The sequence below is a fragment of the Mus caroli genome, unplaced genomic scaffold (assembly GCF_978045245.1).
Source record: "Mus caroli unplaced genomic scaffold, Mus_caroli_1 scaffold_13, whole genome shotgun sequence".
NCBI lineage: Eukaryota > Metazoa > Chordata > Mammalia > Rodentia > Muridae > Mus > Mus caroli.
Window position 1 is genome coordinate 15214308 of NW_028227268.1, and position 25767 is coordinate 15240074.

The 25767-nt window shown below is 41.5% G+C and overlaps 1 protein-coding gene and 1 pseudogene across 1 annotated transcript in view; one reads left to right on the plus strand and one right to left on the minus strand.

Moving 5' to 3' along the window:
- Nucleotides 1-615: 615 nt before the first annotated feature.
- Nucleotides 616-25767, plus strand: part of Smurf2 (SMAD specific E3 ubiquitin protein ligase 2) — a 104443-nt gene continuing 79291 nt past the window's right edge. Inside the window, exon 1 of the mRNA XM_021175694.3 lies at nucleotides 616-868. Coding sequence (XP_021031353.1) covers nucleotides 817-868 — 52 coding nt within the window. The 5' untranslated portion in view covers nucleotides 616-816. The remainder of the gene's footprint in view (nucleotides 869-25767) is intronic.
- On the minus strand, nucleotides 21978-22916 carry LOC147001383 (small ribosomal subunit protein uS5 pseudogene; annotated as a pseudogene).

Below are 25767 nucleotides of genomic sequence, written 5' to 3' on the forward strand. Positions count from 1 at the left end.
CTCTCAGAGCGCGCAGTGGGAGTATTACTCGGGCATTCTGCCCTGTAGGGACACAGGCGATCTTTCAGTGAGCTAGCTGGTCAGCAGGCCCCTCTGGTGCCACCGAGCCGGCGCCTCCAGGCGGTGGAGCTCGGAGCCGGGTCCCGGCCGTGGCGCACGCGCTGCCCGCAGCCCGCGCGAAGCCCTGCCTTCCTCTGGCGCCCCAGGCGCAGGAGACCTCGCCCACAAGCCCGCCCCCTCACCAGCCCCGCCCACCACAACCCCGCCCCGCCCGCCGGCCCCGCCCCCGTCTCCTCCCCGCCCCCAGGAGCCGACGAGTGGCGGCGGCGGCGGCGGCAGCGGCCCCAGGACCGGGTTCCCTCAGACAAGAGGGCGGGCGGAGGAGGAAGCGGCCGAGCACCCGCCCGCCTCAGCAGACTTCGCACCGTCGGCTCCCAGGCCTCGCGGCACCGAGAAGGGGAGACCGAGGCGGACCGCGAGGACAAGAGGCGGCGGGGGCGCGGGGCGGAGGCGGCGCGGCCGGCCGCGGCTGCCGCTTTGTTGTGCGGCCCGGGCCGAGGAAGCAGAAGTGGGAGGAGGGGGGAGCTCTGCGTCCCGCTCCCTCCGCGGCTCATGGCGACGGCGCTCGGCACATCCGGGACCCTCCGGCCCTGGCGGCCGCGGCGCGGGCTGTTCGGACCCCGGCCCCGGCCGCTGTGGTGACTCCTCTCCGCCTCGCCGTCGGCCCAGCCCAGCCCAGCCCGCCCGCCCGCCGGCCCGCCGGCCGCGAGCGCAGCCGCCGCCGCCGCCACCGCCACCTCCCCCGCCGCTGGGGACATGTCTAACCCCGGAGGCCGGAGGAACGGGCCCGTCAAGCTGCGCCTGACAGGTGAGCTAGGCGGGCGGCTGTGGCGCCTGTGGGCAGGCAGAGGGCCGGGGTCGCGGTCGGTGGTGGCGTTGGACCGGAATCCGGGCGTGGGAAGGCCTAGTTTAGGGAGTCATTGGAGAAGCACTTAGCTGGGGTTGGGAAATTCTTCAGAACGCCCAGTGTGTGGCCCGTGGGTCTCCCGTGGAGGGCGGATTTGAGGTCCCGAAGTCTCGTTTCCTGGGGTCACAGGAGCAGCTCCTGGGCTACTGCCCAGGTGGGGTCGGGAAAGGGATTACTGAACCCAGTTGCTGACTGCGCGCAATAAACACTCCTTAAACATGGAGTGAGTGCTTAACGGGAGAGTGCGTGTGTTCCCGGGTTGTTAACTTGGACACCTACCTATGCCCGGCTGTGAAACCTTTACTCTCCAGTGCTGCCAACCTCTGTGGCCAGTGCCACACACCTTAAACGCACGTCTCTGGGAGGGAGGGACCGAGACTGTGGTTGGCTTTTCCGGCGTGTCTGCCTGATCCCACGACTCCTGGCTCATTGTACACTCTGTGTTTTGGAAGTTGTCTGATTGTAGGGTAGCATGTTTGGGGTTGTTCCTTGTAGGCCGCAGAACGAGTGGCTCATGTCTTAACTCCAGACCCGGTTTAGAATCAATCCCTTGCTTTGCAATGTGTTTCTCAGTCTGGACTCATACGAACTTTTTAAGCTAACTTTCACTAGTTCTCTCCACACTTCTCACCCCCCTTTCTAAATGGAAAGGAATGCTCAGAGGGGTTTGGGAAAGACTGTTTATGTTCCCAGCTGCAGGGAGTTGTTAACGTATTACAGGTATAATTTGCTTACGATGCCACTTCTGATATTCTTTCGTGGTCAATGTCTCCCTCCTTTTAAGGAAAAATTGCGTTTGGTTTAAAGCGTGTAATTGAAACTATTGTCCCTCTGCTAGCTAGTCACGTCATTCACGGCAAGTAAATTGTCCACATTTATATTCACATGTGTGGCGAAGAAGACAGGCATTTTGTAGTTGGTTCATATGCATTTGCGCCAGCCAAGGATAAGCTGTAATTATGTTTGCCCACACTAAACTTTGAGATTTCTGTGGCTGAACTTTGTAGTTGAATGTTTGTGTGTTAACCGGCAGTCCATCGGCTGTACTTTCTAGGTAACTTGAAGTGAATTTGGTATTTGAGAATTTAGTTGGAATGTATGTTGGCTACAGAGTAAAATACTTTACTTTTGAGGCTGAAGAGATGGCACAGTAGTTAAATGTATCCTGTTCTCTAAGAGGACCTGAGTTCTAGTCGCAACACCCCCACCCAGTTCCTCGGCTCACTACCACCTGTAACTCTAGCTCCCGGGGATCTGATGCATCAGGCCTCCCACAAGCACCTGCACTTAGGTACACATACCACCTCTATCTCCAGTAATTAAAAAACATACATAGTATTGACCTGGAAGCCTTTTTTTTTCCCTAGGGAAAATTACAAGGTATTATTAACATTAGGTTGGGGGGGTGCTTTGATTTGCATCTTTATTGTGTTCATTTGTGGGGGGGGGAGTCAGCGGAATACAATTATAAAGGATCCTTGGTGCTCCAGTTTATATATTAATGTTCTCATTAGGCACGCCTGTGTCAATAATTATAGAAAGAAATTGTGAGAGTGTAGGTGTGCAAAAGCCATCAGAAATGGATGTTATTTATTTCCTTCTGGAATATATATATATATGGGAGAGAAAAGAGTGGTTTGGGTTTTCTTTGGATAAAATAAGTTCTGAGGTGGGCTGGAGAGATGGCTTAGTGAAGAGCACCCTCTGTTCTTCCAAAGGACCCAGATTCAATTCCCAGCACCCAAATTCCAGTTCACAACTGTCTGTAACTCCAGTCACACACACACCAATGCACATAAAATTAAAATAAATTATTAAAAAATGAGTTCTGAGGTTTTAGTATTTGTCAGACTTTGCGAAAACTATTCACAGGCAAATTCCCAGTAGTTTTAAGAAACACAGTAGTTCAAACGAACTAAGATGTACTGAAAATGAACCGAGAGTACATTTATGTACTGTGTGTGTGATGGCCATGGAACGTGTGTGGTGGACAGGACAAGGTGAGATCTCCTTTTCTATCTTATGAGTATTCCCAGTCAAACTCAGATTATCAGGCTTGAGAGAAAATACCCTCACCCCTTCGCCATCTCAGTGTTCTGAGGGTTAGTTCGTGTGATTGAGTAGCTCTTATATTTATCTGTCATTTTTTTCCTGCATATGATAGTTTATAAAGATTTATGAGTGACATTTGTGAGGTAAACATTATAACCACCACACTACGGAAACTTCCCCTCAGTGAAGTTTGAGAGGAAAAAGATCACACTAAGTTTCTGAGCAAGAAAATACATTAGACTAAATTTATAGAGTGATTTTGTACACTTAGCTTTTTCTGAAGAATTTTAAATATCTGTCCTCTCCTCTTAATTGTAAAAACAGTTTGAACCACTCTCAGTTTCTTAACTACCGGGAATTTGCCTGTGAATAGTTTTCGCAAAGTCTGACAAACACTAAAACCATTGTCTCTTTGATTACATAGGATGGAATCTCCTCTGTTTTGCAGGGAGCGTTAACTTACATTTTTTTCATTTTTTTGTTCCGTCATTTACAAATTAAATAGTATAAATTTTAACAAATAGATCTTAAGAGCTGGATTCAATTAGCAGCTTTTTAGGACACAAACATAAAAGGGTTAGATGGAAAAGATTGTTTTGACTGGCTGGATAAATGACAGGGCTGTGTTTGATGTGTGTCCAGGACTTAGTCTGGAGCTGGTGCCCAACTTCTCAGTCCATCTTGAGAAGCCAAATAAAATATTTAACCTAGGACTCTTTTTGTTTTTTAAAAAAAAGTTGATTCTTTGTTAAGACCTTAAGAAATGTTTGGCATACCTTTAGATTAAGTGTTTAACAGTTCATTTGGATCTGGACTCCCTAATCGAGGAAAAAACTTAAAAGAAATCCCACAGTGAACTTTTATTTGGTTTATAATACACTTGGGCTATAAGATGTTTTAAGATTACTGTTTTTTACTTTAAGTTAAAGCCATTTAAAAATTTACATTTATGGAATACCTTTGATTCCACAGTACTTTATGAACTGCAGTTAATTATATCCTTAATGGAGAATCGCCCATTGCTGAAAGGTGTTAACAATTCTTTTCATAGCCAGTCTCTGCCTGTCCCTGTCTCAGCCCTCCTCCCCCTTGAGATCTCTGCTCACTATGGATATGTTGTTCCATAGACTATGACTAAAATCCACCCATTAGTAAATTGTGATACTGTTGAAGAAGTTGAGACGGATTTATTTTCAAATTGAGATTCTTTAACCCATTAGTGAATATATGGTGAATATATGGTGTGTGCTATCAAGTTACTTCTGTTAGCCTTTATGACACAGTAACATTTGGTCATTAAAATGGGCTATCTGGGAGCGCTATTAATTTTAGTTTGTGTGTTTAGAGTGGGAATGGCTTGGTTATAGACGGTAATTTATAGTGTGATATATAATATAGGCTTTCTACAACATTAAGAAAGGATTTTAGTTGAAAATATTCTATATATTTGGTTATAGTAAAAAAAAATTAGATAAATTTTTATACCCTTATTGTTTTTGAAAATCAAATTCTGGAAAATGCAGTTTAGTGTAGTTTCTAAAATAACAGATTACTTATCCAGAACTTTTATTTTAGACCTTCTTGTAAATGTAGTGTTTTTGTGTGCTGTTTCTCATTAATTTTAAAAATCCTTAGCAGTAGAGAAGTTAAGTTGTCCTATATGTAAGGAAAATTAATTTTAAAACCTCACTTTAAATATACTTGTATTGTAGATATAATTTTACTGAGTGCTTTATTTAACTCAAGACTTGAAAATTTTAAGCTTCGTTGCATCTTTTAGGATTCCAAGCATGAATAATGCCAGTGACTGTAGTGACTTCTTGAGGGCTTTGCTATTGAATATAACTAATTCATTTCACTGGCTTCTGATGAGGAAACTAAAATGGCATAGCCCCCATCTTTCAAGTGCTCTCTTGTTGCATTCTAGGTTTCTTCAGATAGGCAGTAGTTTGGTTTTCTTGAGGTATGGGTTTTAAACCATAGCTTCTGCCTTTTTCATATTGATCTATTTTTATAGTAACGTGTGCTTGCTAGTTTTATGTTAACTTGACTCAAACTAGAGTTATCAGAGAGGAGGGAACCTCAATTGAGAAAACGCCTCCATGAGATCAGCTGTAGGCAAACCTGTAGGGCATTTTCTTAGTGATTGATGGGGAGGGCCCAGCCTGTTGTGGGTGGTGCCATCCCTGAGCTGGTCCTGGATTCTATAAGCTGGCTGAGCAGGCTATGAAAAGCAGGCTAGTAAGCATCAAACCCAAATACCCCCTACCCCCAATCAGCTCCTTTCTCCAGATTCCTGCCATGTTTGAGTTTGTCTTGACTTCTTTTACTGATGGACTATTGTGTGGAAGTGTAAGCCAAATAAATCCATCCTTCCCAACTTGCTTTTGGTTATCATAGCAGTAATAATCCCGACTAAGACAACATGCTAACGTCTTATTCAGCATGTTAAAATTTCGTATATTTAGCATATAACTCAATTTTCTTTTTTCTTTTTTTATAGACAGATTATTTAATTTACTGGTTTCAAATTCACTGTGTAGAATGACATTTTGAAATTTTTACCTCCATTTTCCAAGTCCTGGGATTACAGGCGTGTGATACCATTCCTGACAAAACTCAAATTTCAAGGTAAAGTGGAGATCAAACTTAAGGCACACAAAATTTTTACTTTTATTTATTTTGTGTGAATTGAGCCTAGCATCTTGTGCATGCCAAGCAATCACTCTTAACACTGAGCTAGATGCCTGGCCCTAATATATTTTACTTTTAAAAAGTAGATCATATCTAACAGAGTATAAAGCTCTATTTATGATTCATCATAATTTTGAATGTAAGTTATTGTATTACTGTAATGTGTCCCTAGATAAATGATAATAGGTTATTTATCTTTGTTCCTGTATTTTTTCCATTGGTCCTCTGTTATTTTTATATTTAAGACTGCTAAAAATCGATGGGTGTGGTGGTGAATACCATTAATCTCTGCTCTTGGGAGGCACAGACGGGCTGGTCTTTGTGAGTTTGAGGTGTGCCTGGTCTATATAGTGAGTTGCAGGCCACACATTGAGACCTTATTTTTTTAAAAAAGGCTGAACCTTTTTTTTTTTTTTTTTTTTTTTTTACCACTGTCAGGCAAGGCTGAACCTTTATAGAATATACTGTTATAATCAACATTTTAAAATATTTATTTTGTGTGGGGCTGAGCCATCTCTCCAGCCCCTTAATCAACATTTTCAAAAATTTTGTTTGGCTTTGTGAGATAAAACAGTCTTTTAACAGTGTGGTAGATCAGACTGGCCTGGACTTAGCAGTCTTCTTGCTTTACCTCTTGATTACAGGTGTATGACACTAATCCTTGCTGTAATCAGCATTATTACATGTTTTGTATAATTGAGGTGTATTAATTGGACACTGGAGCTAATGAGATAGCTCAGCAAGTGAAGTTTGCCACCAAGCTTGATGACCTGAGTTCAGTCACTGATCCTCACAAGATAGAAGTGAGGAACTGTTTCTTAAAAGTTATCCTCTGGCTGGGCGTGGTGGCGCACGCCTGTAATCCCAGCACTCGGGAGGCAGAGGCAGGTGGATTTCTGAGTTCGAGGCCAGCCTGGTCTACAAAGTGAGTTCCAGGACAGCCAGGGCTGCACAGAGAATCCCTGTCTCAAAAAACCAAAAAAAAAAAAAAAAAAAAAAAAAAGTTATCCTCTGATTTCACACTTATGACCTGGCATATTGTGTATATCTGTGTGCATACACAGATAAACAAAAATATTAGACACTGTCAAGTTTCCATCCGTAGTCACTTTTTGTTTGTATAACAGCTGTATGAAGTAGGAGGCTAAGTGTGTTTCAGAACTCAAGTTACCTGACTAGAGTGTGATGAAACTCAGTATGAGTTATGTAGAAACCCACCATTTGGAGTTACTCTTACACTTTGTAATCCTAGCTTTTTTTTTTTTTTTTTTAGGCTCAAAGATTACTATTATCCTCAGAACTTTCTCTGAGCTGAACTGGTTTCGTCTGTGACTCTTAAGAGACCCTTAATGTAGTTTAGAATAGGATCTAATACATAGAAGGTAGTTGCTGATATGCTGTAAATTCCATGAGGACACGATCCCTGTGTCAGCATAAATTGGGAGCTTTGGACACTGGACTGAATGAAAGTTGGAGACCTGTATGTAATTCTGTACAGTCCCACAGGTATTTGGTATGATTACTGCATTGGGTGTGAGTTGGTAAGAGATAGAGACCACTCCATTTAGGACCTTGTTGTGTTTGTCAAAAAGTTTGATATATTTTTTTAAAGATTTATTTATTTATTATATGTAAGTACACTGTAGCTGTCTTCATACACACCAGAAGAGGGCATCAGATCTCATTACAGGTGGTTGTGAGCCACCATGTGGTTGCTGGGATTTGAACTTCGGACCTTTGGAAGAGCAGTCGGGTACTCTTACCCACTGAGCCATCTCACCAGCCCTGATATTGTTTTAAGATGATAACCACTGAAATATTTGAAGCATTTTTATATTTGCCATTTAAAGTAGCCTAGCGGTAATAGGGAAGCTAGAACTGTAATTGGAGCTATAAGGACTGATTTTAGGAGAACCAGTTAAGAGAATTTGATAGCAACCATTGTCAGGTTTCTTTTTGCTATTTGAACTTCTTTTCCCCAAATTTTTATTATCACAGATAATTACTGTAAGCATCTTGGTATAGATAACTTGTTTTTTTGGTTTTTGTTTGGCTGATTTTGAGAATCATATTAACCAGGATGGTGTTGAACTGATGTAGTTGAGAGTGGCCTTGGCCTTGGGTTCTTCCTGCCTTTCTGAGGGTTGGAATTATAGGCGTGTGCCATTTTGACCAAGGTTTTGGTAGTGCTGGGGATTGAACCTAGGGCATCATGAATACTAAGGAAGCATCCTACCAAATGAACTACATACCACGTCCATAATTTTGAATTAAAAATTATTTTCTTATCATATTTAAGAGTATGTATAGTGATACACACCTTCCTATATCTGAGCATTTTTGAGGTTGAGGCAGGAAGATCATAAGTTTGAAGCCAGCCTACATAGTGAGTTCTAGCCAGCCTGGGTTATATGAAGCGACTGTGTTTTTTAGGGGAAATAAAGTATTGTCATGTTCAAATGTATTGATCCTCTTAAGATTTTTAAAAAAATTATTTTGTTGTTTATTTATTGGTTTTAAAACCTTTTCCATACAATATATTTCCTCCTAACTCTTTGTATATCTCTCCACTTCCCTACCCAACTTCATGTTTTTTCTCTCAAACATAAAACAAACAAAAACCCCTCAAAAGACAAAACAAAACAACCACAAAAGACGCACACAAAAACCATGGCATCTTTAGTGTTGGCCAGCCATTCCTGAGCATAGGCATGCCCTGATTGATACTGTCTTCAGAAACAGGGTTTCTGTTCCTGCACAAACATCATGACCAAGAAACAAGTTGGGGAGGAAAGGGTTTATTCGGCTTACACTTCCATACTGCTGTTTATCACCAAAGGAAGTCAAGACTGGAACTCAAGCAGGTCAAGAAGCAGGAACTGATGCAGAAGCCATGGAGGGATGTTACTTACTGGCTTGCTTCTCCTGGCTTGCTAAATTTGCTTGCTTATAGAACTAAGACTACCAGCCCCAGGAATGGCACCACCCACAACAATGGGCTAGGCCCTCTCCCCTTGATCACTAATTGAGAAAATCTCAAGGAGGCATTTCCTCAAGGGAGGCTCCTTTCTCTGTGATAACTTCAGTTTGTGTCAAGTTGACACACAAAACCAGCCAGTACATGTACCTAGTATTCACTCCACTGGAAAAAAACTGATTTTCTCCTTCGTAGCAGATTATCAATTGCAAGTAGCTTCTTGGTTAGGGGTAGGACTTTATGTCCTCTTCCATTTCTCTGTGCTTAGATTTTTGTTTGTGCTGGTCTTGAACTTATACAGGTCCTGTGCATGCTGCTGCAGTCTCTATGAATGCATGCATGCACAGTTGTTTCTCTGGAGTCATCCACCACTGCTGGATCTTATAGTCTTTCCATCCCTGAGCCTTGAGATGAGGTGTTTAATAGACATGGATTTCATTTAGGACTGAGTGCTCCCGAGTCTTTTCCTTTTTGCACATTGTCCAGTTGTGGGTCTCTGTATTAATCTACTGTGAGAAGCTGCTTCTCTGCTGAGGGTTCAGTGATACTCTGATGTATGTGGATAGCAGTATGTTACTAGGAGTCATTTTATATTTTCTTGCTGTGTTTATTTAGCAGGATAATTGTTAGTAGATTTTCTCCTACCAGTAGATGGAGCTCTTTCTATGTGGGTAGGTAGCTGTCAAACTGAAGGCTTGTAAACCAAAGTCAAAATGAGTGTACTTGGAATAAATGGGATTAAAGAGTTAGACACTGGGAAAGGCAACTCCAGTTTCCAGTAAAACTATACATATAATTTAGTTTATGAATATAAATTTAAATGCTTCATGTTGTAGAACAGACAAAACTCCATTAAATTAGGACTACTAACGTGAATTAATTTTACTTGTATTTTGTGTGACATTATAGGATCAGACTCTAATAACTTTCTGTTATTTTTTTGGCCCCCTTCCCCACTTTCAAGACAGGGTTTCTCTGTGAAGCCCAGGCTGTCATGGAACTCATTATGTAGACCAAGCTGGCCTCAAACCTGGAGATCTTCCTGCCTCTGCTTCCTGAGTGCTGGGATTAAGAGCATGTGCTACCTGGCTTTCTAGTTAGAAAGTTTGTAAAGAAGAAAACATAATTAGTTAAATTGATCATGTTGTGAAGTATAAAAAATATTTTCAATTTCTGAAAAAGTCATAAAGCATTTGATACATTCAGAATGCTATATCTGACAATACTTGATACATACATAGTTCATCAGTGAATTAAAGAAGGGTGGAATTGAAAAAAAGGTGCAAATATTCTTTAGGACTTCATTGGAAACAAGGATTTCTCTCTATGATGTCACAGTAATTTTGACATTAAGCTATGAAGGTATAGGACTGAAGAGTTCTTTTGCTAATTTTTGACTTGATTGATAGGACTGTTAACATCTTTATTGCATGCATATGATTGTGGTGGTTCAGAGGATATCTTTCAGGAGTCAGTCTTCTCCTTTCACCATGGAAGTCCTGAGGATTGAATTTAGGTCCTTAGGCTTGGTGGCAAGTGCCTTTGGATGCTAGCTGTCTTCTTGATCCAGTTGTTAAAGTTCTGATACCACTCTGCAAATTTAAAGATCTAGCTGAAATTTACTGAAAACAAATTTGTGGAATAGCACTTAAGAAAATTTGCATATCGTCTGTAACAGAGTTTTGTTAACTGAATGAGTAAAAATGTTTAGAAGGGGTGTGTGACAAGTATACTTAAAAGGTCTGAGCTCCAGGTTCATGAGCACTGGCTGCTTGCTAACCTGGTTCAGTTTCCAGCGTCTGTGTAACAGAATCATCTGTAATTCCAGTTTTAGGGAACCTAACATCCTTTCTGACCTCAAGAGTGCCAGACATGCATGTGGTACATAGACATAAATGCAGGCAAAACGCTCATGTACATAAAACTCTTAGGAAAGGCTGACGTACACTTGAATCCCAGCTACTTGGGAGACTGAGGCTGTAGGGTCTTAAATTCAGAACCAGTCTAGGCAAAACAGTGAGACTTGTAAAAAATGGGGACAGGGAATGGGAAAGAAAGGTCTTGGGTAAAAGTGTAAGCAGCACAGACCCTTTACATGCCCCTTGGACCATGTGAGAAGTTGACACATCTGTGATCCCAGCATTCCTTTAGGAAATAGAAGTCAGAGACCAGAGAATCTCTTGGAATCTTGGGGACCAGCTAGCCTCGAATGCAAAGCAACAAATAAAACAAAGCAAGGAAACAAGTAAATACCACAGTGCTGGGCAGTGGAGGCACAGGCCTTCAGTCCCAGCACTCGGTAGGCAGAGGCAGGCAGGGAGGCAGAGGCAGGCGGATTTCTGAGTTCGAGCCAGCCTGGTCTACAAAGTGAGTTCTAAGATGGCCAAGGCTACACAGAGAAATCCTGTTTCAAACAACAGACAGAGAGATTGCACTTTAAAAATGAGGAGGAAAGATAAGGACTAACTCGTCTTTTGATCTTCATATGAACACTGAGGCATACACCTGCCCATGTTCACACACATCATACACATACACATACATTCTGTACACACACACCATTGCATGTGCAGAGAAAAAGACCTTTTTATTTTTTATTTTTTTAATAAGACAGGATATCTCCATGTAACAGTCCTGGCTGTGCTAGAACTTACTTTGTAGACCAGGCAGGCCTTGAACTCACAGAGATCCATCTGCCTTGCCTCCTGAATGCTGGGACTATGTCTGGCTGAAAAAAACATTTTTAAAAGTCAATCATTCTTAGGAGTAATGTAATGATACATTAGTTTCAAAGAGAGTAAATTTAATAATTTTTCTCTGCTTCGTAGTTGATGCTCTGGCAATAAGTGGCAGACTTGTTTTGATATAAGAAAGGCCCAGGGATTACGTTAAAGGCTATAATAGATAACGATATTTAGGATTATAATGCTAGGCTCTGGATTATCTAGCTGTTCAGTGGCCAGTGTGAGAACATTCATCCCCTCTCCCCTTTAGGAGAACCATGGTGCAAACCTTCTGTAGAGGCTGTAGGCCATTTGTGTTGATGCACCAGAACATATATATCCCCCTCCCCTCCTCTCCCCTCCCCTCCCCTCCCCTCCCCTCCTTTCCCTCCCCCCCCCCCCTCAGTAGGGTTTGTTTTTGAAAGGCTGCAACGTCTTTTTTTTTTTAATTAAGCTTGTAATTAAAAGATAAAATGAACTACCAGTGTATCTGCTAGTTCAGCTTAGAATACTGAAAATTGTTCTGATTTCATAAGAATGCCTAGCTTTGTAACCAGTACCCGCTTGTTGGCCAAGTCATTTAAAATAGACTCAATGTGTTCTAAAAATAAAATTTTGTTTGCTTTTCTATCTTTTCTTTTTATAAGTCATTGTACTTTGTTCTGATTTATCCTCTTTGCCAATATAGTTTTTTTAATTTAATTAAAATCATTTTAAAGTATGTGTTGTGTGTGGGTGTATATATGTCAGGGCAGGTGCTTTTTGAGGCCTGAGGCATTGCATCTCTCTAGAGCTACGAGTTGTGAACCATCTGACATGGGTGCTGGGTGCCGAGTTCAGGTCCCTTCACAAACAGTACACAAAACCTGTCCCTAACAGATTTTTCAAATTTCTTAACTATATAACAACTAATTTTTATCTGGAAAAATAACCCTATTGCTAGCCAAACAAATTCTTCTCCCAATTATTTGGAACAATGGAGAAAAACCAAAAACCTTGAATGATTTATATGATATTTGGAAACATTATATTCGTTGTATAAAAGATTTTTGGTTTTTCTTTATAAAAAGTAACTCAAACTTGCCCTCCTCACAATAATTTTATTACCTCATGACTTTTGTGGATCAGGAACATTGGGCACTTTTGGTTCAGCATCTGTCATGTGTTTATTCAGAAGGCAGCTGGAACTGGAATAGCTGAAGAGTTCCCAGGCATTTTTTTCTCCACAGGTCATGTCCAAGCTTCCATATGGTCTCTGTTCACAGACAAGTCATACTGCCAGGTAGCTTCAGGGCAGTTCCATTGCTGAGGAGGGAGCTAGGAGGCACTAACAAGGAACTGTCCAGGGAACAAAGTGAAAGTCACATTTTCTCCTCTGACCCAGCCTGGAAAGGCCTTGCTATAATTCATTGGTCATAAGCAAGTGACTTACAAGCTTTCCTAAAGTCCTGGGGAGCGAATGCAAATTTTCCTGTGTCTGGGTAGGAAAAAAAAAGTGAATTTGCAGCCATTTTAATAATTGTATGTGAAGGCAGTGGCAGCAGCTGCTGCTGTTTTTTGGATTTTTAGGTGGTACTGTTATTTACTTTTTTGAATATTTATTTTGTGTGTGTAAGTTGCTGGCATGTATGTATGTGTATCACATGTATGCCATGGAAGTTAGAGCAGAATGTTGGATCCCCTGGAGTTACATTACAGATAGGTGTGAGCCACCATGTGTATGCTAGGTAGGAGTTGAACCTGTATGCTCTCCAATAAGTGCTCTTAACTGCTGAGTCATCTCTTCATCTCCTATATATGTTTCTGTATACCAATCTAACATAACATTTTCTAGCTTCTTTTTTTCCCATTTCTGTGGCAGGGTTTTTCTGAGTGGTCTGTGTGGCCTTTGCTATTCCAGAACTTTCTCTGAGATTTCTCCAGTCTTGAACTCAAGATCCAACTGCCTCTGCCTCCAGAGTGCTGAAGTCACCATTCCTGGCTCATTTTTTTCCAGCTTTTATTGTCTGTGTTTTACCTCTGACGTGTCCAGGTATTTTACTATATCACCTGATGTCAACAGCCTCAAGAATTATGATAATTTTTATTGACTGTAAAAGTCCAAGGTTCTTTGGTAAAGGACTAAAGAGATACACAATGGAAAAAGTAACAGATTGGCAAAGAAGGAAGACAGACACATCTGAATAGAACAACTTATATAATGTGAATTTAGTTATCTGTTGATTTTTATACTGAAAAAGCTTACACTGCAGAGTTAAGAATCAAAGAATGGAGCTGAATGTTGGAGACACACACCTTTAATCCTAGCACTCAGGGAACAGAGATAGGTGGATCTCTAAGTTTGAGGCCAGCCTGGTCTACAGAGCCAGTTCAGGACACCAAGGCTACACAGAGAAACCCTGTCTTGAAACACACACACACACACACACACACACACACACACAAAAGAGAGAGAGAGAGAGAGAGAGAGAATATATATATATATATATATATATATATATATATATATAATCACAGAATGGGACTGTAGAGGTGGCTACTCTTCAAGAGGACCTGGGTTTTATTCTTAGCACCTGTACAATGAATGATTCACAACTGTCTAATGGTTATGGGTATCCATGGGCACCAGGCACATATGTAAAATAAATATAATAAAAGAATCAAAGAATGTTAGTGCTCCCCTAGAGTGTGTTTTTTTTTTTTTCTAAGATTTATTTATTATATGTAAGTACACTGTAGCTGTCTTCATACACACCAGAAGAGGGCGCCAGATCTTGTTACGGATGGTTGTGAGCCACCATGTGGTTGCTGGGATTTGAACTCTGGACCTTCGGAAGAGCAGTCAGGTGCTCTTACCCACTGAGCCATCTCACCAGCCCCGTGTTTTGTTTTTTTTTTCAGCCATTCTATGAAACATTCCTACAGAGTAGCCTCATAAATTAGAAGAAAAAGTAAGATTAAATTATTCCTACTATTGCTTTCTGTTAACTTAAGAATGGACTGTAGGAGCTTGATAGATAGTTCAATTAGCTCAATGGTTAAGAGCACTGGCTGCTCTACCACAGGGGTTCAGTTCCCAGGACCCACATAGTTGCCCACAGCCATCTATAACTTGAGTCCCAGAAATCTGACACCCATCTTCTGACCTGGGCACTTCTGGCATGGTTACTGCATGTATATACATGGGGGCAAGACACCAATATATACATATATACATAAATATATACACAATTAATTAAAAATGAACTTAAGTTTTGAATAGTTTTAAACTTAGAGAAAAATTATGACATTAATAGTTCCTATATTTCTTTGGGTTTTTTTTTTTTTGTTTGTTTTTTGTTTTTCGAGACAGGATTTCTCTGTATAGCCCTGGCTGTCCTGGAACTCACTTTGTAGACCAGGCCGGCCTCGAACTCAGAAATCCGCCTGCCTCTGCCTCCCGAGTGCTGGGATTAAAGGCATACGCCACCACGCCCGGCTCCTATATTTCTTAAATTCACTTTTCCTTATTTGTCAACTTCTTTACTACAGTATTGTATATTTATTAAAATTGATGAATCAGTATTGATAAAGTATTCATTGAATTCTGAAATCCATGCTATAATAGTCAAGGTTCTCTAGAGTCACATAACTTCTGGAATGTCTCTCCATATTAAGGGAATTTATTGTAATAAATTACAGTCCACCTAATCCAACAATGGGCAGCTGTGGATGGGAAGTCTAAGGATCAAGTAGTTGCTCAGTCCCACAAGGCTGGCTGTTTCAGCTGGGCTTCTGTGGAAGAAGACTCCAACAGATGTGCTGGTGAGTAAGTGCAAGCAGGTAAAGAGGAGTGGGCCGCCTTCCATCTCTTATGTGTAGGCCTCCAGCAGAAGGTATGGCCCAGATTGAAGGTGTGTACTATCACCCCTGGATTTGGAACTTGCTCTGTCTCAGACTGGCCTTGAACTCAGATATGCTTGCCCCAGTCTCCTGGGATTAAAGGCATGTACTACCCTGCCTGGGACTTAACTTTTCATAGCCACTATGCCTCGAGATCTGAATCAAAAGTGTGTCATCCATGTCAAGATCCTGGTCAGAAACCTGTGTCTTCCAGCCTCGAGATATGGATCACAGGTGTGCTCAGTTGACAATCAAGAGTAGCCATCACACACGCTTTATTCAGATTATAGATGGTGCAAAGGAAAATAGTAAGTCTGGTGGCACATGCACTCGGGAGGCAGAGGCAGGTGGATTTCTGAGTTGGAGGCCAGCCTGGTCTACAGAGTGAGTTCCAGGACAGCCAGAGCTACACAGAGAAACCCTGTCTCAAACAAAACAAAACAAAAAATGGGAAAGAAAGAAAGAAAATAGCAAGTCAGTGTAGAATCCAGCCATGTCATGTCTCTCTACAAAGACAGGAGGCAGAGACAGTAGACTGTTTCTGAGGGTGTTGGTGAGAGGAAATTTTGGAAAGTTTCTTTATTTCTTCTGGGTCAGGCAGGTGATTTTTTTCTTATCCTGAATAAAGTTTAAGTCTTATTTTTGAGAAAAGTTAACAGCTGGCTCCAGACCCATTGCCCTATGGGAGTAAAAGAGAAATGCTTGTCTGAAAAATGAGGGCTCTGACTGCAGCCTAAATGATAAGTCCTCAGCCCCTTGCCACTGATCAGCTTCCAGAACAGTAGCGGCTAATTATGTACTTACACTTTATGAACAAGTTTTTTTTTGTCAAAATTGGACAGCCCCAGAGAAAACACTTGTGAATTTTGGAGACTCCCAATGAAATTGCTGTGTCACCTTGCCAGATGCTGTGTAAAGAGAGCTATCAGTTGCCAAGTTGGGGAGGAAGGGCCTTTTCATTCATCCACTTTTACATAAGAGAAGAATTAGAACTTCCAACAGTGATATCATCAGCAAGCAAACGGGAGGAGGATGCCTTCAGAATTCTGAAGGAAGATGGTTTCTAGCTCAGAACCCAGTGATGCCCACAAACGAGAAGGCTGAATAAAGGGCATTTTGGAACTGCCAGCTCTCAGAAAAATCATTTCAATTCCCTGCTGTCTTAGAAAGCTACTGAAAGGATATGCCCAGCGAGCAATCATACTACTGAAAGAAGAGTGGAAGGGTGGTTGTAATTTCACATGCAAAAGGAAGAGCAGAGAAAGGCAGAGCAGATGAAAGTCCTGGAATAATGTGCTAGAGGACAGACTGACAGGATAGGACACTGACATTCTGTGCAATCTTAGGTTTTTTGTTTTCCCTTGGTACAAGGTCTGTTGTAAACTTGTTTACAAATGACCAAAACCCAAACTTGTGAAAATGCATTATGCAAATATTTATGCATTTATTCAGCAAAATTATAAATTTTTTAGTGTTTGACAATTTTATAGATCACAGAAACATTTTTTTATTTTTATTTATTTATTTATTATTTATTTATTTAGTTTTTTTTGTTTTTTGAGACAGGGTTTCTCTGTATAGCCCTGGCTGTCCTGGAACTCACTTTGTAGACCAGGCTGGCCTCGAACTCAGAAATCCGCCTGCCTCTGCCTCCCAAGTGCTGGGATTAAGAAACATTTTTTTTAAATTGTAAACTTTTGTTGTGTTTTTTCATACCCGATAAACCCATATAAAAACACACACTTCAGTTATTATATTAATAAGCTATAAGCCTAGATTGGGCAGCTCTATCACCACATTGACCTATCCCCCAGCTATGATAGATACCCTTGCTACTTGCAATTTCTCCTGGCCATATGGTCCTGCACCATCTTTTCTTCTTCTTCCTCTCTTCTCTTCCCTTTCTTCCTCTCTTCTTTTAGATCTCCCATCCCACCATTTTCTTCCTCTGTCCAATCAAAGTCTCTAGCCTTTATTTGACAAGTGAAAAATGGATACAAGATTCACATGGTAACCCCTCCTGAGGAAGCAAAATTAGCATCGGAGAGCAGCATCCGGGCACCCACGACACCTTGAGGCTAGTGACCATGCATGCCTTTAATCCTAGCACTCAGGTGGCAGAAGCTGGAGAGAGGATCTCTATGAGTTCAAGGCCAGCCTGGTCGACACAATGAGCTCCACAAACAGCCAGGACTACATAGACTCTATTAAAAAAAAAAGTTTATTTTGTTTTGATGTAGTATTGGATTGAACCCAGGGCCTCTTGCCTACTAGGTAAGCACTGCCACTGAGCTACACCGTAACCTTAGAGAAAAAAATTAAAAAATTCTTTTATATTTCTTTATGCATAAGAATGTGTATAAGTCAGGATGACTTGAGGGTGTTGGTTTTCCTTCCCTGTGTGGGTTCCAGGATCAAACTCAGGTTTTCAGCCTTGACTACAAGGCACCTTTACCCACTGAGCCATGTCATCTGCCTTGGAAGAAAAGATTTCTCTTACACATACAAATTGTTTTTGGATTCACTGAAAATGAGTGCCAGGGAGGACACTTTGGAGTTCTTTATCTATTGGGTTGAACATTTTTTCTAAAATGTAAACTTTTCTTGTCTTAGTAAATAGTTACTCTCAGGATCTTGCAGTCTTACCATTTGTTATTGAATGGATTTAGCATTAAAGCCATATTAATATAGATTGAATATATACTATAAATGTGTAATCTTTAAATTTGGAGATGAAAACTTTTTTTATGACCTGTTCTTTGAATAACTAATTTTAAATGTTATGTTTTGCTTTTCTTGGGCTGAAACTTTGGGAACAGAGATTTATTTTCTGTGACTTGTACGAGTTGTATCAAGGTAATTCTGTGCTTTTTACAAATTAATGACACCTGAGTTTGAGAGCTGGGAGTGATGGCATTTGCTTGTAAGGTAGATAGATCCAGGGGCATCAGGAGGTCAAGGTCATAGTCAGCTATTTAGTGAGTTTGAGGCCAGTCTAGGCTACATGATTCCTTGACTCAAAACAAAACAAAAACCCAGGGGCTGGAGAGATGGCTCAGTGGTTAAGAGCACTGACTGCTCTTCCAGAGGTCCTGAGTTCAATTCCCAACAACCACGTGTTGGCTCACAACCATCTGTAATGATGGGATCTGATGCCCTCTTCTGGTGTGTCTGAAGACAGCTACAGGGAACTCATATACATCAAATAAATAAAATCTTTTTTTTTTTTTAAAGATATGTAAGTACACTGTAGCTGTCTTCAGACACTCCAGAAGAGGGAGCCAGATCTCGTTACAGATGGTTATGAGCCACCATGTGGTTGCTGGGATTTGAACTCTGGACCTTTGGAAGAGCAGTCGGGTGCTCTTACCCACTGAGCCATCTCACCAGCCCAAATAAAATCTTAAACAAACAAACAAAACAAAAACCCAGTCAACCAGGCAAACAAAATCAAATCTGAGTTTGATTCTATTCAGATGAACAGTTGTCTTTTAGTATTTGTGAAAGACAGAGTTGCAGGAACCTTTACATATGTAAAGATCAAAGAGTGCTCAAGCCCTGCATATAAAATTTTGAATTATGTAGTATTTATATAAATCACACATATATTCTTTCATATCATAAACTATCTATACATAGTTTCTAATATAGTATAGATGAATTAAATAGTTAAATTGTTGGTGCATGAATAGTTGATTCTTTTTTTTTTTTTTTTGGTTTTTCGAGACAGGGTTTCTCTGTGTAGCCCTGGCTGTCCTGGCACTCACTTTGTAGACCAGGCTGGCCTCGAACTCAGAAATCCGCCTGCCTCTGCCTCCCGAGTGCTGGGATTAAAGGCGTGCGCCACCACGCCCGGCGAATAGTTGATTCTTGATTAAATGAATTAAATAGTTGAATAGTTGACTAATAATGAGAAAGTTTACATGTTCATTATAAATTCATTTTTCATGAATAATTTCTATTGCTCATTGGTTGAGTTCATAGATATAATCTTGTTGAGATGGAAGCTGTACTTTAAAGTCTGAAATGTTTGTCATTTTTCTAGTGTCAGTTAAAAACTGTTTATAAAACTATATATTTAAAATACATTTTATTAAAAGCCTGTCAGTGGTGGTGCATGCCTTTAATCCCAGCACTTGGGAGGCAGAGGCAGGCGGATTTCTGAGTTCAAGACCAGCCTGGTCTACAAAATGAGTTCCAGTATAGCCAGAGCTACACAGAGAAACCCTGTCTCAAAAAACAAAAAACCAAAAAAAAAAAAAAAAAAAATTATTACACTTACTTATTTTGTGCATGTATGTATGCATGTATGTATGTGTTGTGTGTGTGTGTGTACATGCACATGTACATGCCACAGTCAACATATTGGCAGTGTGTGGTTTGAATAGGTATGGCCCCACAGTCTCATGCGTTTGAATGCTTGGCCTATAGGGAGTAGCATTATTAGATTATTAGGAAGTGTTGTCTTGTTAGAGGAAGGCAGGCTTTGATGTCCTATATGTTCAGGCTATGCCCAATGTGGCACACAATCTCTTGCTGCCTGGGGATCAAGATATAGATCTCTTAGCTCCTCTAGTACCTTGTCTACCTGCACACTGCCATGCTTCCTATGATGATGATAATGGACTAAACCTCTGAAACTGTAAGCCAACCCCAATTAAACGTTTTCCTTTATAAGAGTTGCCATGGTCATGGTGTCTCTTCACAGTAGAAACCCTAAGATGGGGGTCAGAGGACAACTTGTGAGAGTTGGTTTTCTCCTTCCACCATGTGGGTCTAGGAGATCAAAGTTAGGTTGTCAGGTTTAGTGGCAAGTGCCTTTAGCTACTAAGTCATGAAAATTACAAGTAAGTACTAGAAAAATCACTACCAGACAGAAAACATGTTACATTTTACAATGTATTGTCACTTTTTACTTTAAAAAACGAAAGTTTGTGGCCTAGAAATATGCCTTAATAGGGAAATTACTGAATTTAAAAGTAAAACTTTATCTGCAATCAAGAAATCGTGCGCCCCACCCCCATTTGAAAGTATTTAAGCTTTGTTAGAGTGATTTTAAAATGATTTCAGAAGAATGTTACTCAGTTTTTATATCTTAGCTTTTAAAGAATAAGCTAAATATAAATAATTATGTATGGCTAGTTTAGTCTGTAGGAAAGAATGTACAGTGAGAAGGCTAACTTGTCTTCTCTCTTTTCCTTTTTCCATTCCATTTTCATGTGTGTGGTGTGCATGTGTATATTTTACATATATGTGGACACACCTATGTGTGGGTGCTTATGTATGTGGAGGCTTAAGGTTCATGTTGGGATCAGCCACCATCATCTTGGATCATTCTTTCACTTTATCCATGGAGTCAGGGTCTCAGTCATCCCAGAGCTTGCTGACATGTCTGGCCTCACTAGCAAGCTTGCTCTGATCCAAATTCTTTTTTTTTTTTTTTAAAGATTTATTTATTTATTATATGTAAGTACACTGTAGCTGTCTTCAGACACTCCAGAAGAGGGCGCCAGATCTCGTTACAGATGGTTGTGAGCCACCATGTGGTTGCTGGGATTTGAACTCTGGACCTTCGGAAGAGCAGTCGGGTGCTCTTACCCACTGAGCCATCTCACCAGCCCTGATCCAAATTCTTGCAGGGCAAATGTATTAACCACTGAGCAATCTCTTCAGACTTTGTTCTCTATTTTTCCTGTCTTATTTTGTTGTTGTTGTGTGTTTATCTAACTACAAAGCCTTAGCTGCTCTGTAATTTTCTAAGTAGTTTGACATTGAACCTGTAGAGATGAATCAGTCTGCCTTTGCTTCCCAAGAGATTAGAGGTGTACATTAGCACACCTGCCGTGTTCACCACTTTCCTCATTTGGCTTTCACACATAACAAGTTACCAGTTTCTTCCTTCTATTGTAAATTGCTAGGTGCTTACATAGAGACCGCTTTTGTCTCTTGTTGGGCTATTCATCCTCTCCTCTTTGGTAACTTTGACCCAATTTTTGTTTTGAAACCTCTCCTGTTCTGTTTTTAGTTCAAGTAATGCTTGTAGGTCTACAGTGACTCGGTAGACTTAAACTCTTCGAATTGACAGGTGGAAAGAGAAGTATGGGAAAGATTTAAATATATAAAGTGCAGTTAAGTTGGGCAGGGGAGGGGGGGGTAGGAAAGAAACACCCAAGGTGAGATTCTACCTGAATGGTAGGCTGGGGCATCTGGATTTTATCCGGTGAGTAGCCTTGTGTAACTGAGTCACCATTTTGTGCATCCTAATTGTCAGGACCCACTACTTGTCCTTTCTCTCACCCATCCCTTCTTTGCTCGTGTACTTATTCTTCTACCATAGTTCAGTCTTTTGATCTCAGACAAGAGTGTTTCTGTAATTAACAGACTTTGTTTGTTCTCCTACAGGTTACTCTGGACCTCACTAACAGATTATCTCCTCCAGAGCATCACTTATCATGTCTTCTCCCTTCATGGAAACTGTTAATCTTTTGTGGACAGGATTGGATTCATGCTCCTTAGCTTGTCAATAAAGACACTAAAGTTTAGCACAGTCCCTTCCTTAACTCTCTCACCCTCTCAGTATCTTACCCTTCTCATTTCCCCTTTTTTGCTCTTCTTAGAGTATTTTTTTCTGGGTCATTCTTTAGTTTCATCTCTGCTGGTTAAATCATAACCATTCTTTTTTTTTTTTTTTTTTTTTAGCAGACTTAATTCTTTTATTTTTCTTGTACAAAATCCTTATGTAGTAGCCACAGCTGGAGCCTGGGTCCTCTGAACAGAGACTCTGGTGTGGGTTTTCACAAGATGATCAGTGAATTCCTGATAAGGAGACTTGGTGAAGACAGTCTCTTTCCAGAGGTCGGGGGTCAGGTAGCTGTAAGTCTTGGAGATGGCATCAAAGGTGGCCTTAGCAAAGTTGCCCAGGGTGGCAGTGCAGCCTCTGGCTGAAGTGTAGCAGTCATCTATACCGGCCATCATCAGGAGCTTCTTGGGCACAGGAGCAGAGACAATGCCAGTGCCTCTGGGGGCAGGGATGAGACGCACCAGCACAGAGCCACAGCGGCCTGTCACCTTGCATGGAACAGTGTGGGGCTTGCCAATCTTGTTCCCCCAGTAGTCTCTCCGCACAGGGACGATGGAAAGCTTGGCCAAGATGATGGCCCCTCGGATGGCAGTGGCAACCTCCTTGGAGCACTTAACACCAAGACCAACGTGACCATTGTAGTCCCCAATAGCGACGAAAGCCTTAAACCTGGTGCGCTGGCCAGCCCGAGTCTGCTTCTGCACTGTCATGATTTTCAGAACCTCATCCTTTAGGGACGCACCCAGGAAGAAGTCAATGATCTCAGACTCCTTAATGGGCAGGGAGAACAGGTAGATCTCCTCCAAGGACTTGATCTTCATGTCCTTAACCAGGCGGCCCAGCTTGGTGACAGGGATCCACTCCTTGTCTTCAGCTTTACCTCCACGAGCCCCGCAGCCTCGACCACGGCCACGTCCTCGGCCACGACCGCGGCCCCTAAGACCGCTGCCGAATCCTCCGCGGAAGCCGCCGCGGCCTCCTAATCCTGGGCCCCCGGGTCCTCCGGGCCCTCCCGCTGCACCGGCGTCATCTGCCATTTGGTGTTTTCCCGAAGAAGAAGAAGAAGACAATCATAACCATTCTTATCATTAGAGTTTAGTTAAAATTCTATCTTCCCTGTACAACGTCCAAATATAATTTAGGTTTTACCTTCTCAGTGCTGGGATTACAGACCTGTACCACCACACCTGTTTTGTGTGGTGCTGAGAATCTGAGCCCAGGGCATTGGATATATTACACAAGTTTTCTACTAATTGAGCTACTAATTGAGCTAATATGTAGCCATGAACATGCATATTCATATGAAAAATAAGTACAAATATAGCATTTCTAGAACTTATGTTCTAAGGAAATAGAGATTCAAGAAGTCTTTTTTTCTTTCTTTCTTTTCTTTTTCTTTTCAGTTGTACAAATAAATATTATGAGCTTCCATCCCTTTCTTGCTTTGCTTGTGATACTAAGGATTAGACTAGGGACCTTGTGCATGCCATGCAGTTGTTCTGCCTACCACCGAGTTATATAGCTCCAGTTCTTTGTGTGTGTGTGTGTGTGTTTTGGTTTGGTTTTTGGTTTTTTGAGACAGGGTTTCTCTGTGTAGCCTTGACTGTCCTGGACCTCACTTTGTAGACCAGGCTGGCCTTGAACTCAGAAATTTGCCTGTCTCTGCCTTCCAAGTCCTGGGATCAAAGGCGTGCGCCACCACTGCCCAGCTCCTTTTGTGTTTTTAAAGGCAGAATCTCACTAAGTTATCCAGGTAGCCTTGAATTTGTGGTGCTCCTGCATTACTCCCATAGAGTTGTGCCACCTCACATAAGTTTATTTTTGAGATATGGTCTCGCTACGATGCCTAGGCTGGCCCTGCGCTCCTGTGCTCAGGCAGTCTTGTTTCAGCCTCCTAAGTAGCCCTGCTGAACATGAGGACTTTTCACATTGATAGTATAAAACTCTAAAGTCTTTGTTTGTTTGTTTGTTTTAAAGATTTATTTTAATTATACAAGTACACTGTAGCTGTCTTCAGACACACAAGAAGCATTTCATTTTTCTGCTTCTGTTTTCACACTTTATAGAAACTTTGTCTACTTTTTAAATATAATTTTATTTTTTTGATATCTCATGTACCCTGATCTGGCTTTGAACTATGTAGCTGTGAGATGGCATTGGACTTCTGATTCTCTGCCTCCCAAGTGCAGAGATTATAGGTATGCATCATCACTCAGGATTTTGCTATCTGTAGTAAGGGACCAAATCAACTCCTAGAACCAGAGTGTAGAGGAATTTGCCATGAGCAATGCTGCCTTTTATTCTAATAATTACTGTGTGGGCTGGAAAGATATCTTAGCACACCAGTTCTCAACTTGTAAGTTGCAACTGCTTTGGGGGAACAACCCTATCATAGGGGCCACATATCAGATACTTATATTGCTAATCATAGCAGTAGCACAATTGCAGTTATGAAGTAGTAATGAAATAATCTTATGGTTGGAGATCACAACGTGAAGAACTGTACTCTAAAGAGTTGCAGCATTAGAAAGGCTGAGAACTATTGTTTTAGGAGGCAGAAAGCATGGCTGCCAAGTCTACAGACTTGAGTCTGATACTGACGTGATAAAACTAGAGGGCTGACTCCCTTGAGTTGTTCTCTGACAGACCAATGCTTTTCCAGGTGCTACCACCCCTCAGCTCCCCCTCTATGTGCTTTGTGACTTTCTGTATTTTAAGTTCTTTAGCTAAATCATTGCACTTAATCTTCAAGCCCACACTGCAAAGTAGATGAATAGAAATATTACATAAGAAAACACTGATGTCACAGTAATTTGTACACAGGCTCATGTTAGGTAAGCACTTGGGGAACTGAGAATTTTAGTTGAGACAGACGGTTCTTAGCGTCGGTTTCTAAGTTACGTTTGTCTTCCCCTAGTTGTTAGGTCTCCTGACACAGAGATCTGGACACCCTGAACAATTCGTTTGTTTTCTTTTGTTTTTTGTTTTTGTTTTTATTTTTTTCGAGTCAGGGTTTCTCTGTGTAGCCCAGGCTGTCCTGGAACTCACTCTGTAGACCAGGCTGGCCTCGAACTCAGAAATCCGCCTGCCTCTGCCTCCCGAGTGCTGGGATTAAAGGCGTGCGCCACCACGCCCGGCTACAGAAGTTACTTTTGGGTTCATTTTCCCTTGTGGCTGAGGGGGAGTGGAAGAAGGACAGTAGTTGTCGCTTCCTTTTGAATCAGGTTTTAAGCCAAACAGGTTGAGTGTGTTTCGAATTAATCAAGTGCTCCCCTCTTGCCTGCTCCTCTTGGCAGCTGCCCCTGTACAAGTCAGTTGGATGCATTTGGTTGAACTGGCACATGTTCCCTGGGTTGGCTAAGGCTAGGAATATGTGTGGACAGTTCTTAACCGTATGGTGTGACTTACACGGGACTGTGTGGCTAGTCTAGTTTCAGACATCAGAGCTAATGGGGACATTTTCTATTAATGTGTCAACAGTTGAAGCTTCGGAGATTAAAAGCTCTGTCTTTTCCCCATTTTTTAAAAGGGAGGCTTAGAATAATCCTGGAGTGATAGGGGTGGCTAATAGATGATGAAAGGCAGTGTGTTATGGTGAAGTGTGGATCCTCTCTAATCTTTAATTTCCTTCTGTAGAGTGGCTTTTAATGCTATGAATTCAGATGCGAATGAACTAATCTACAGAATGCTCTGCACAGTGCCTGGGAAGTATTATACACTTAATGAATGAGTGTTAGTGCTATTCATGGTCTTGGTTTTTTTTTTTTTTTTTCGAGACAGGGTTTCTCTGTATAGCCCTGGCTGTCCTGGAACTCACTTTGTAGACCAGGCTGGCCTCGAACTCAGAAATCCGCCTGCCTCTGCCTCCCGAGTGCTGGCATTAAAGGCATGT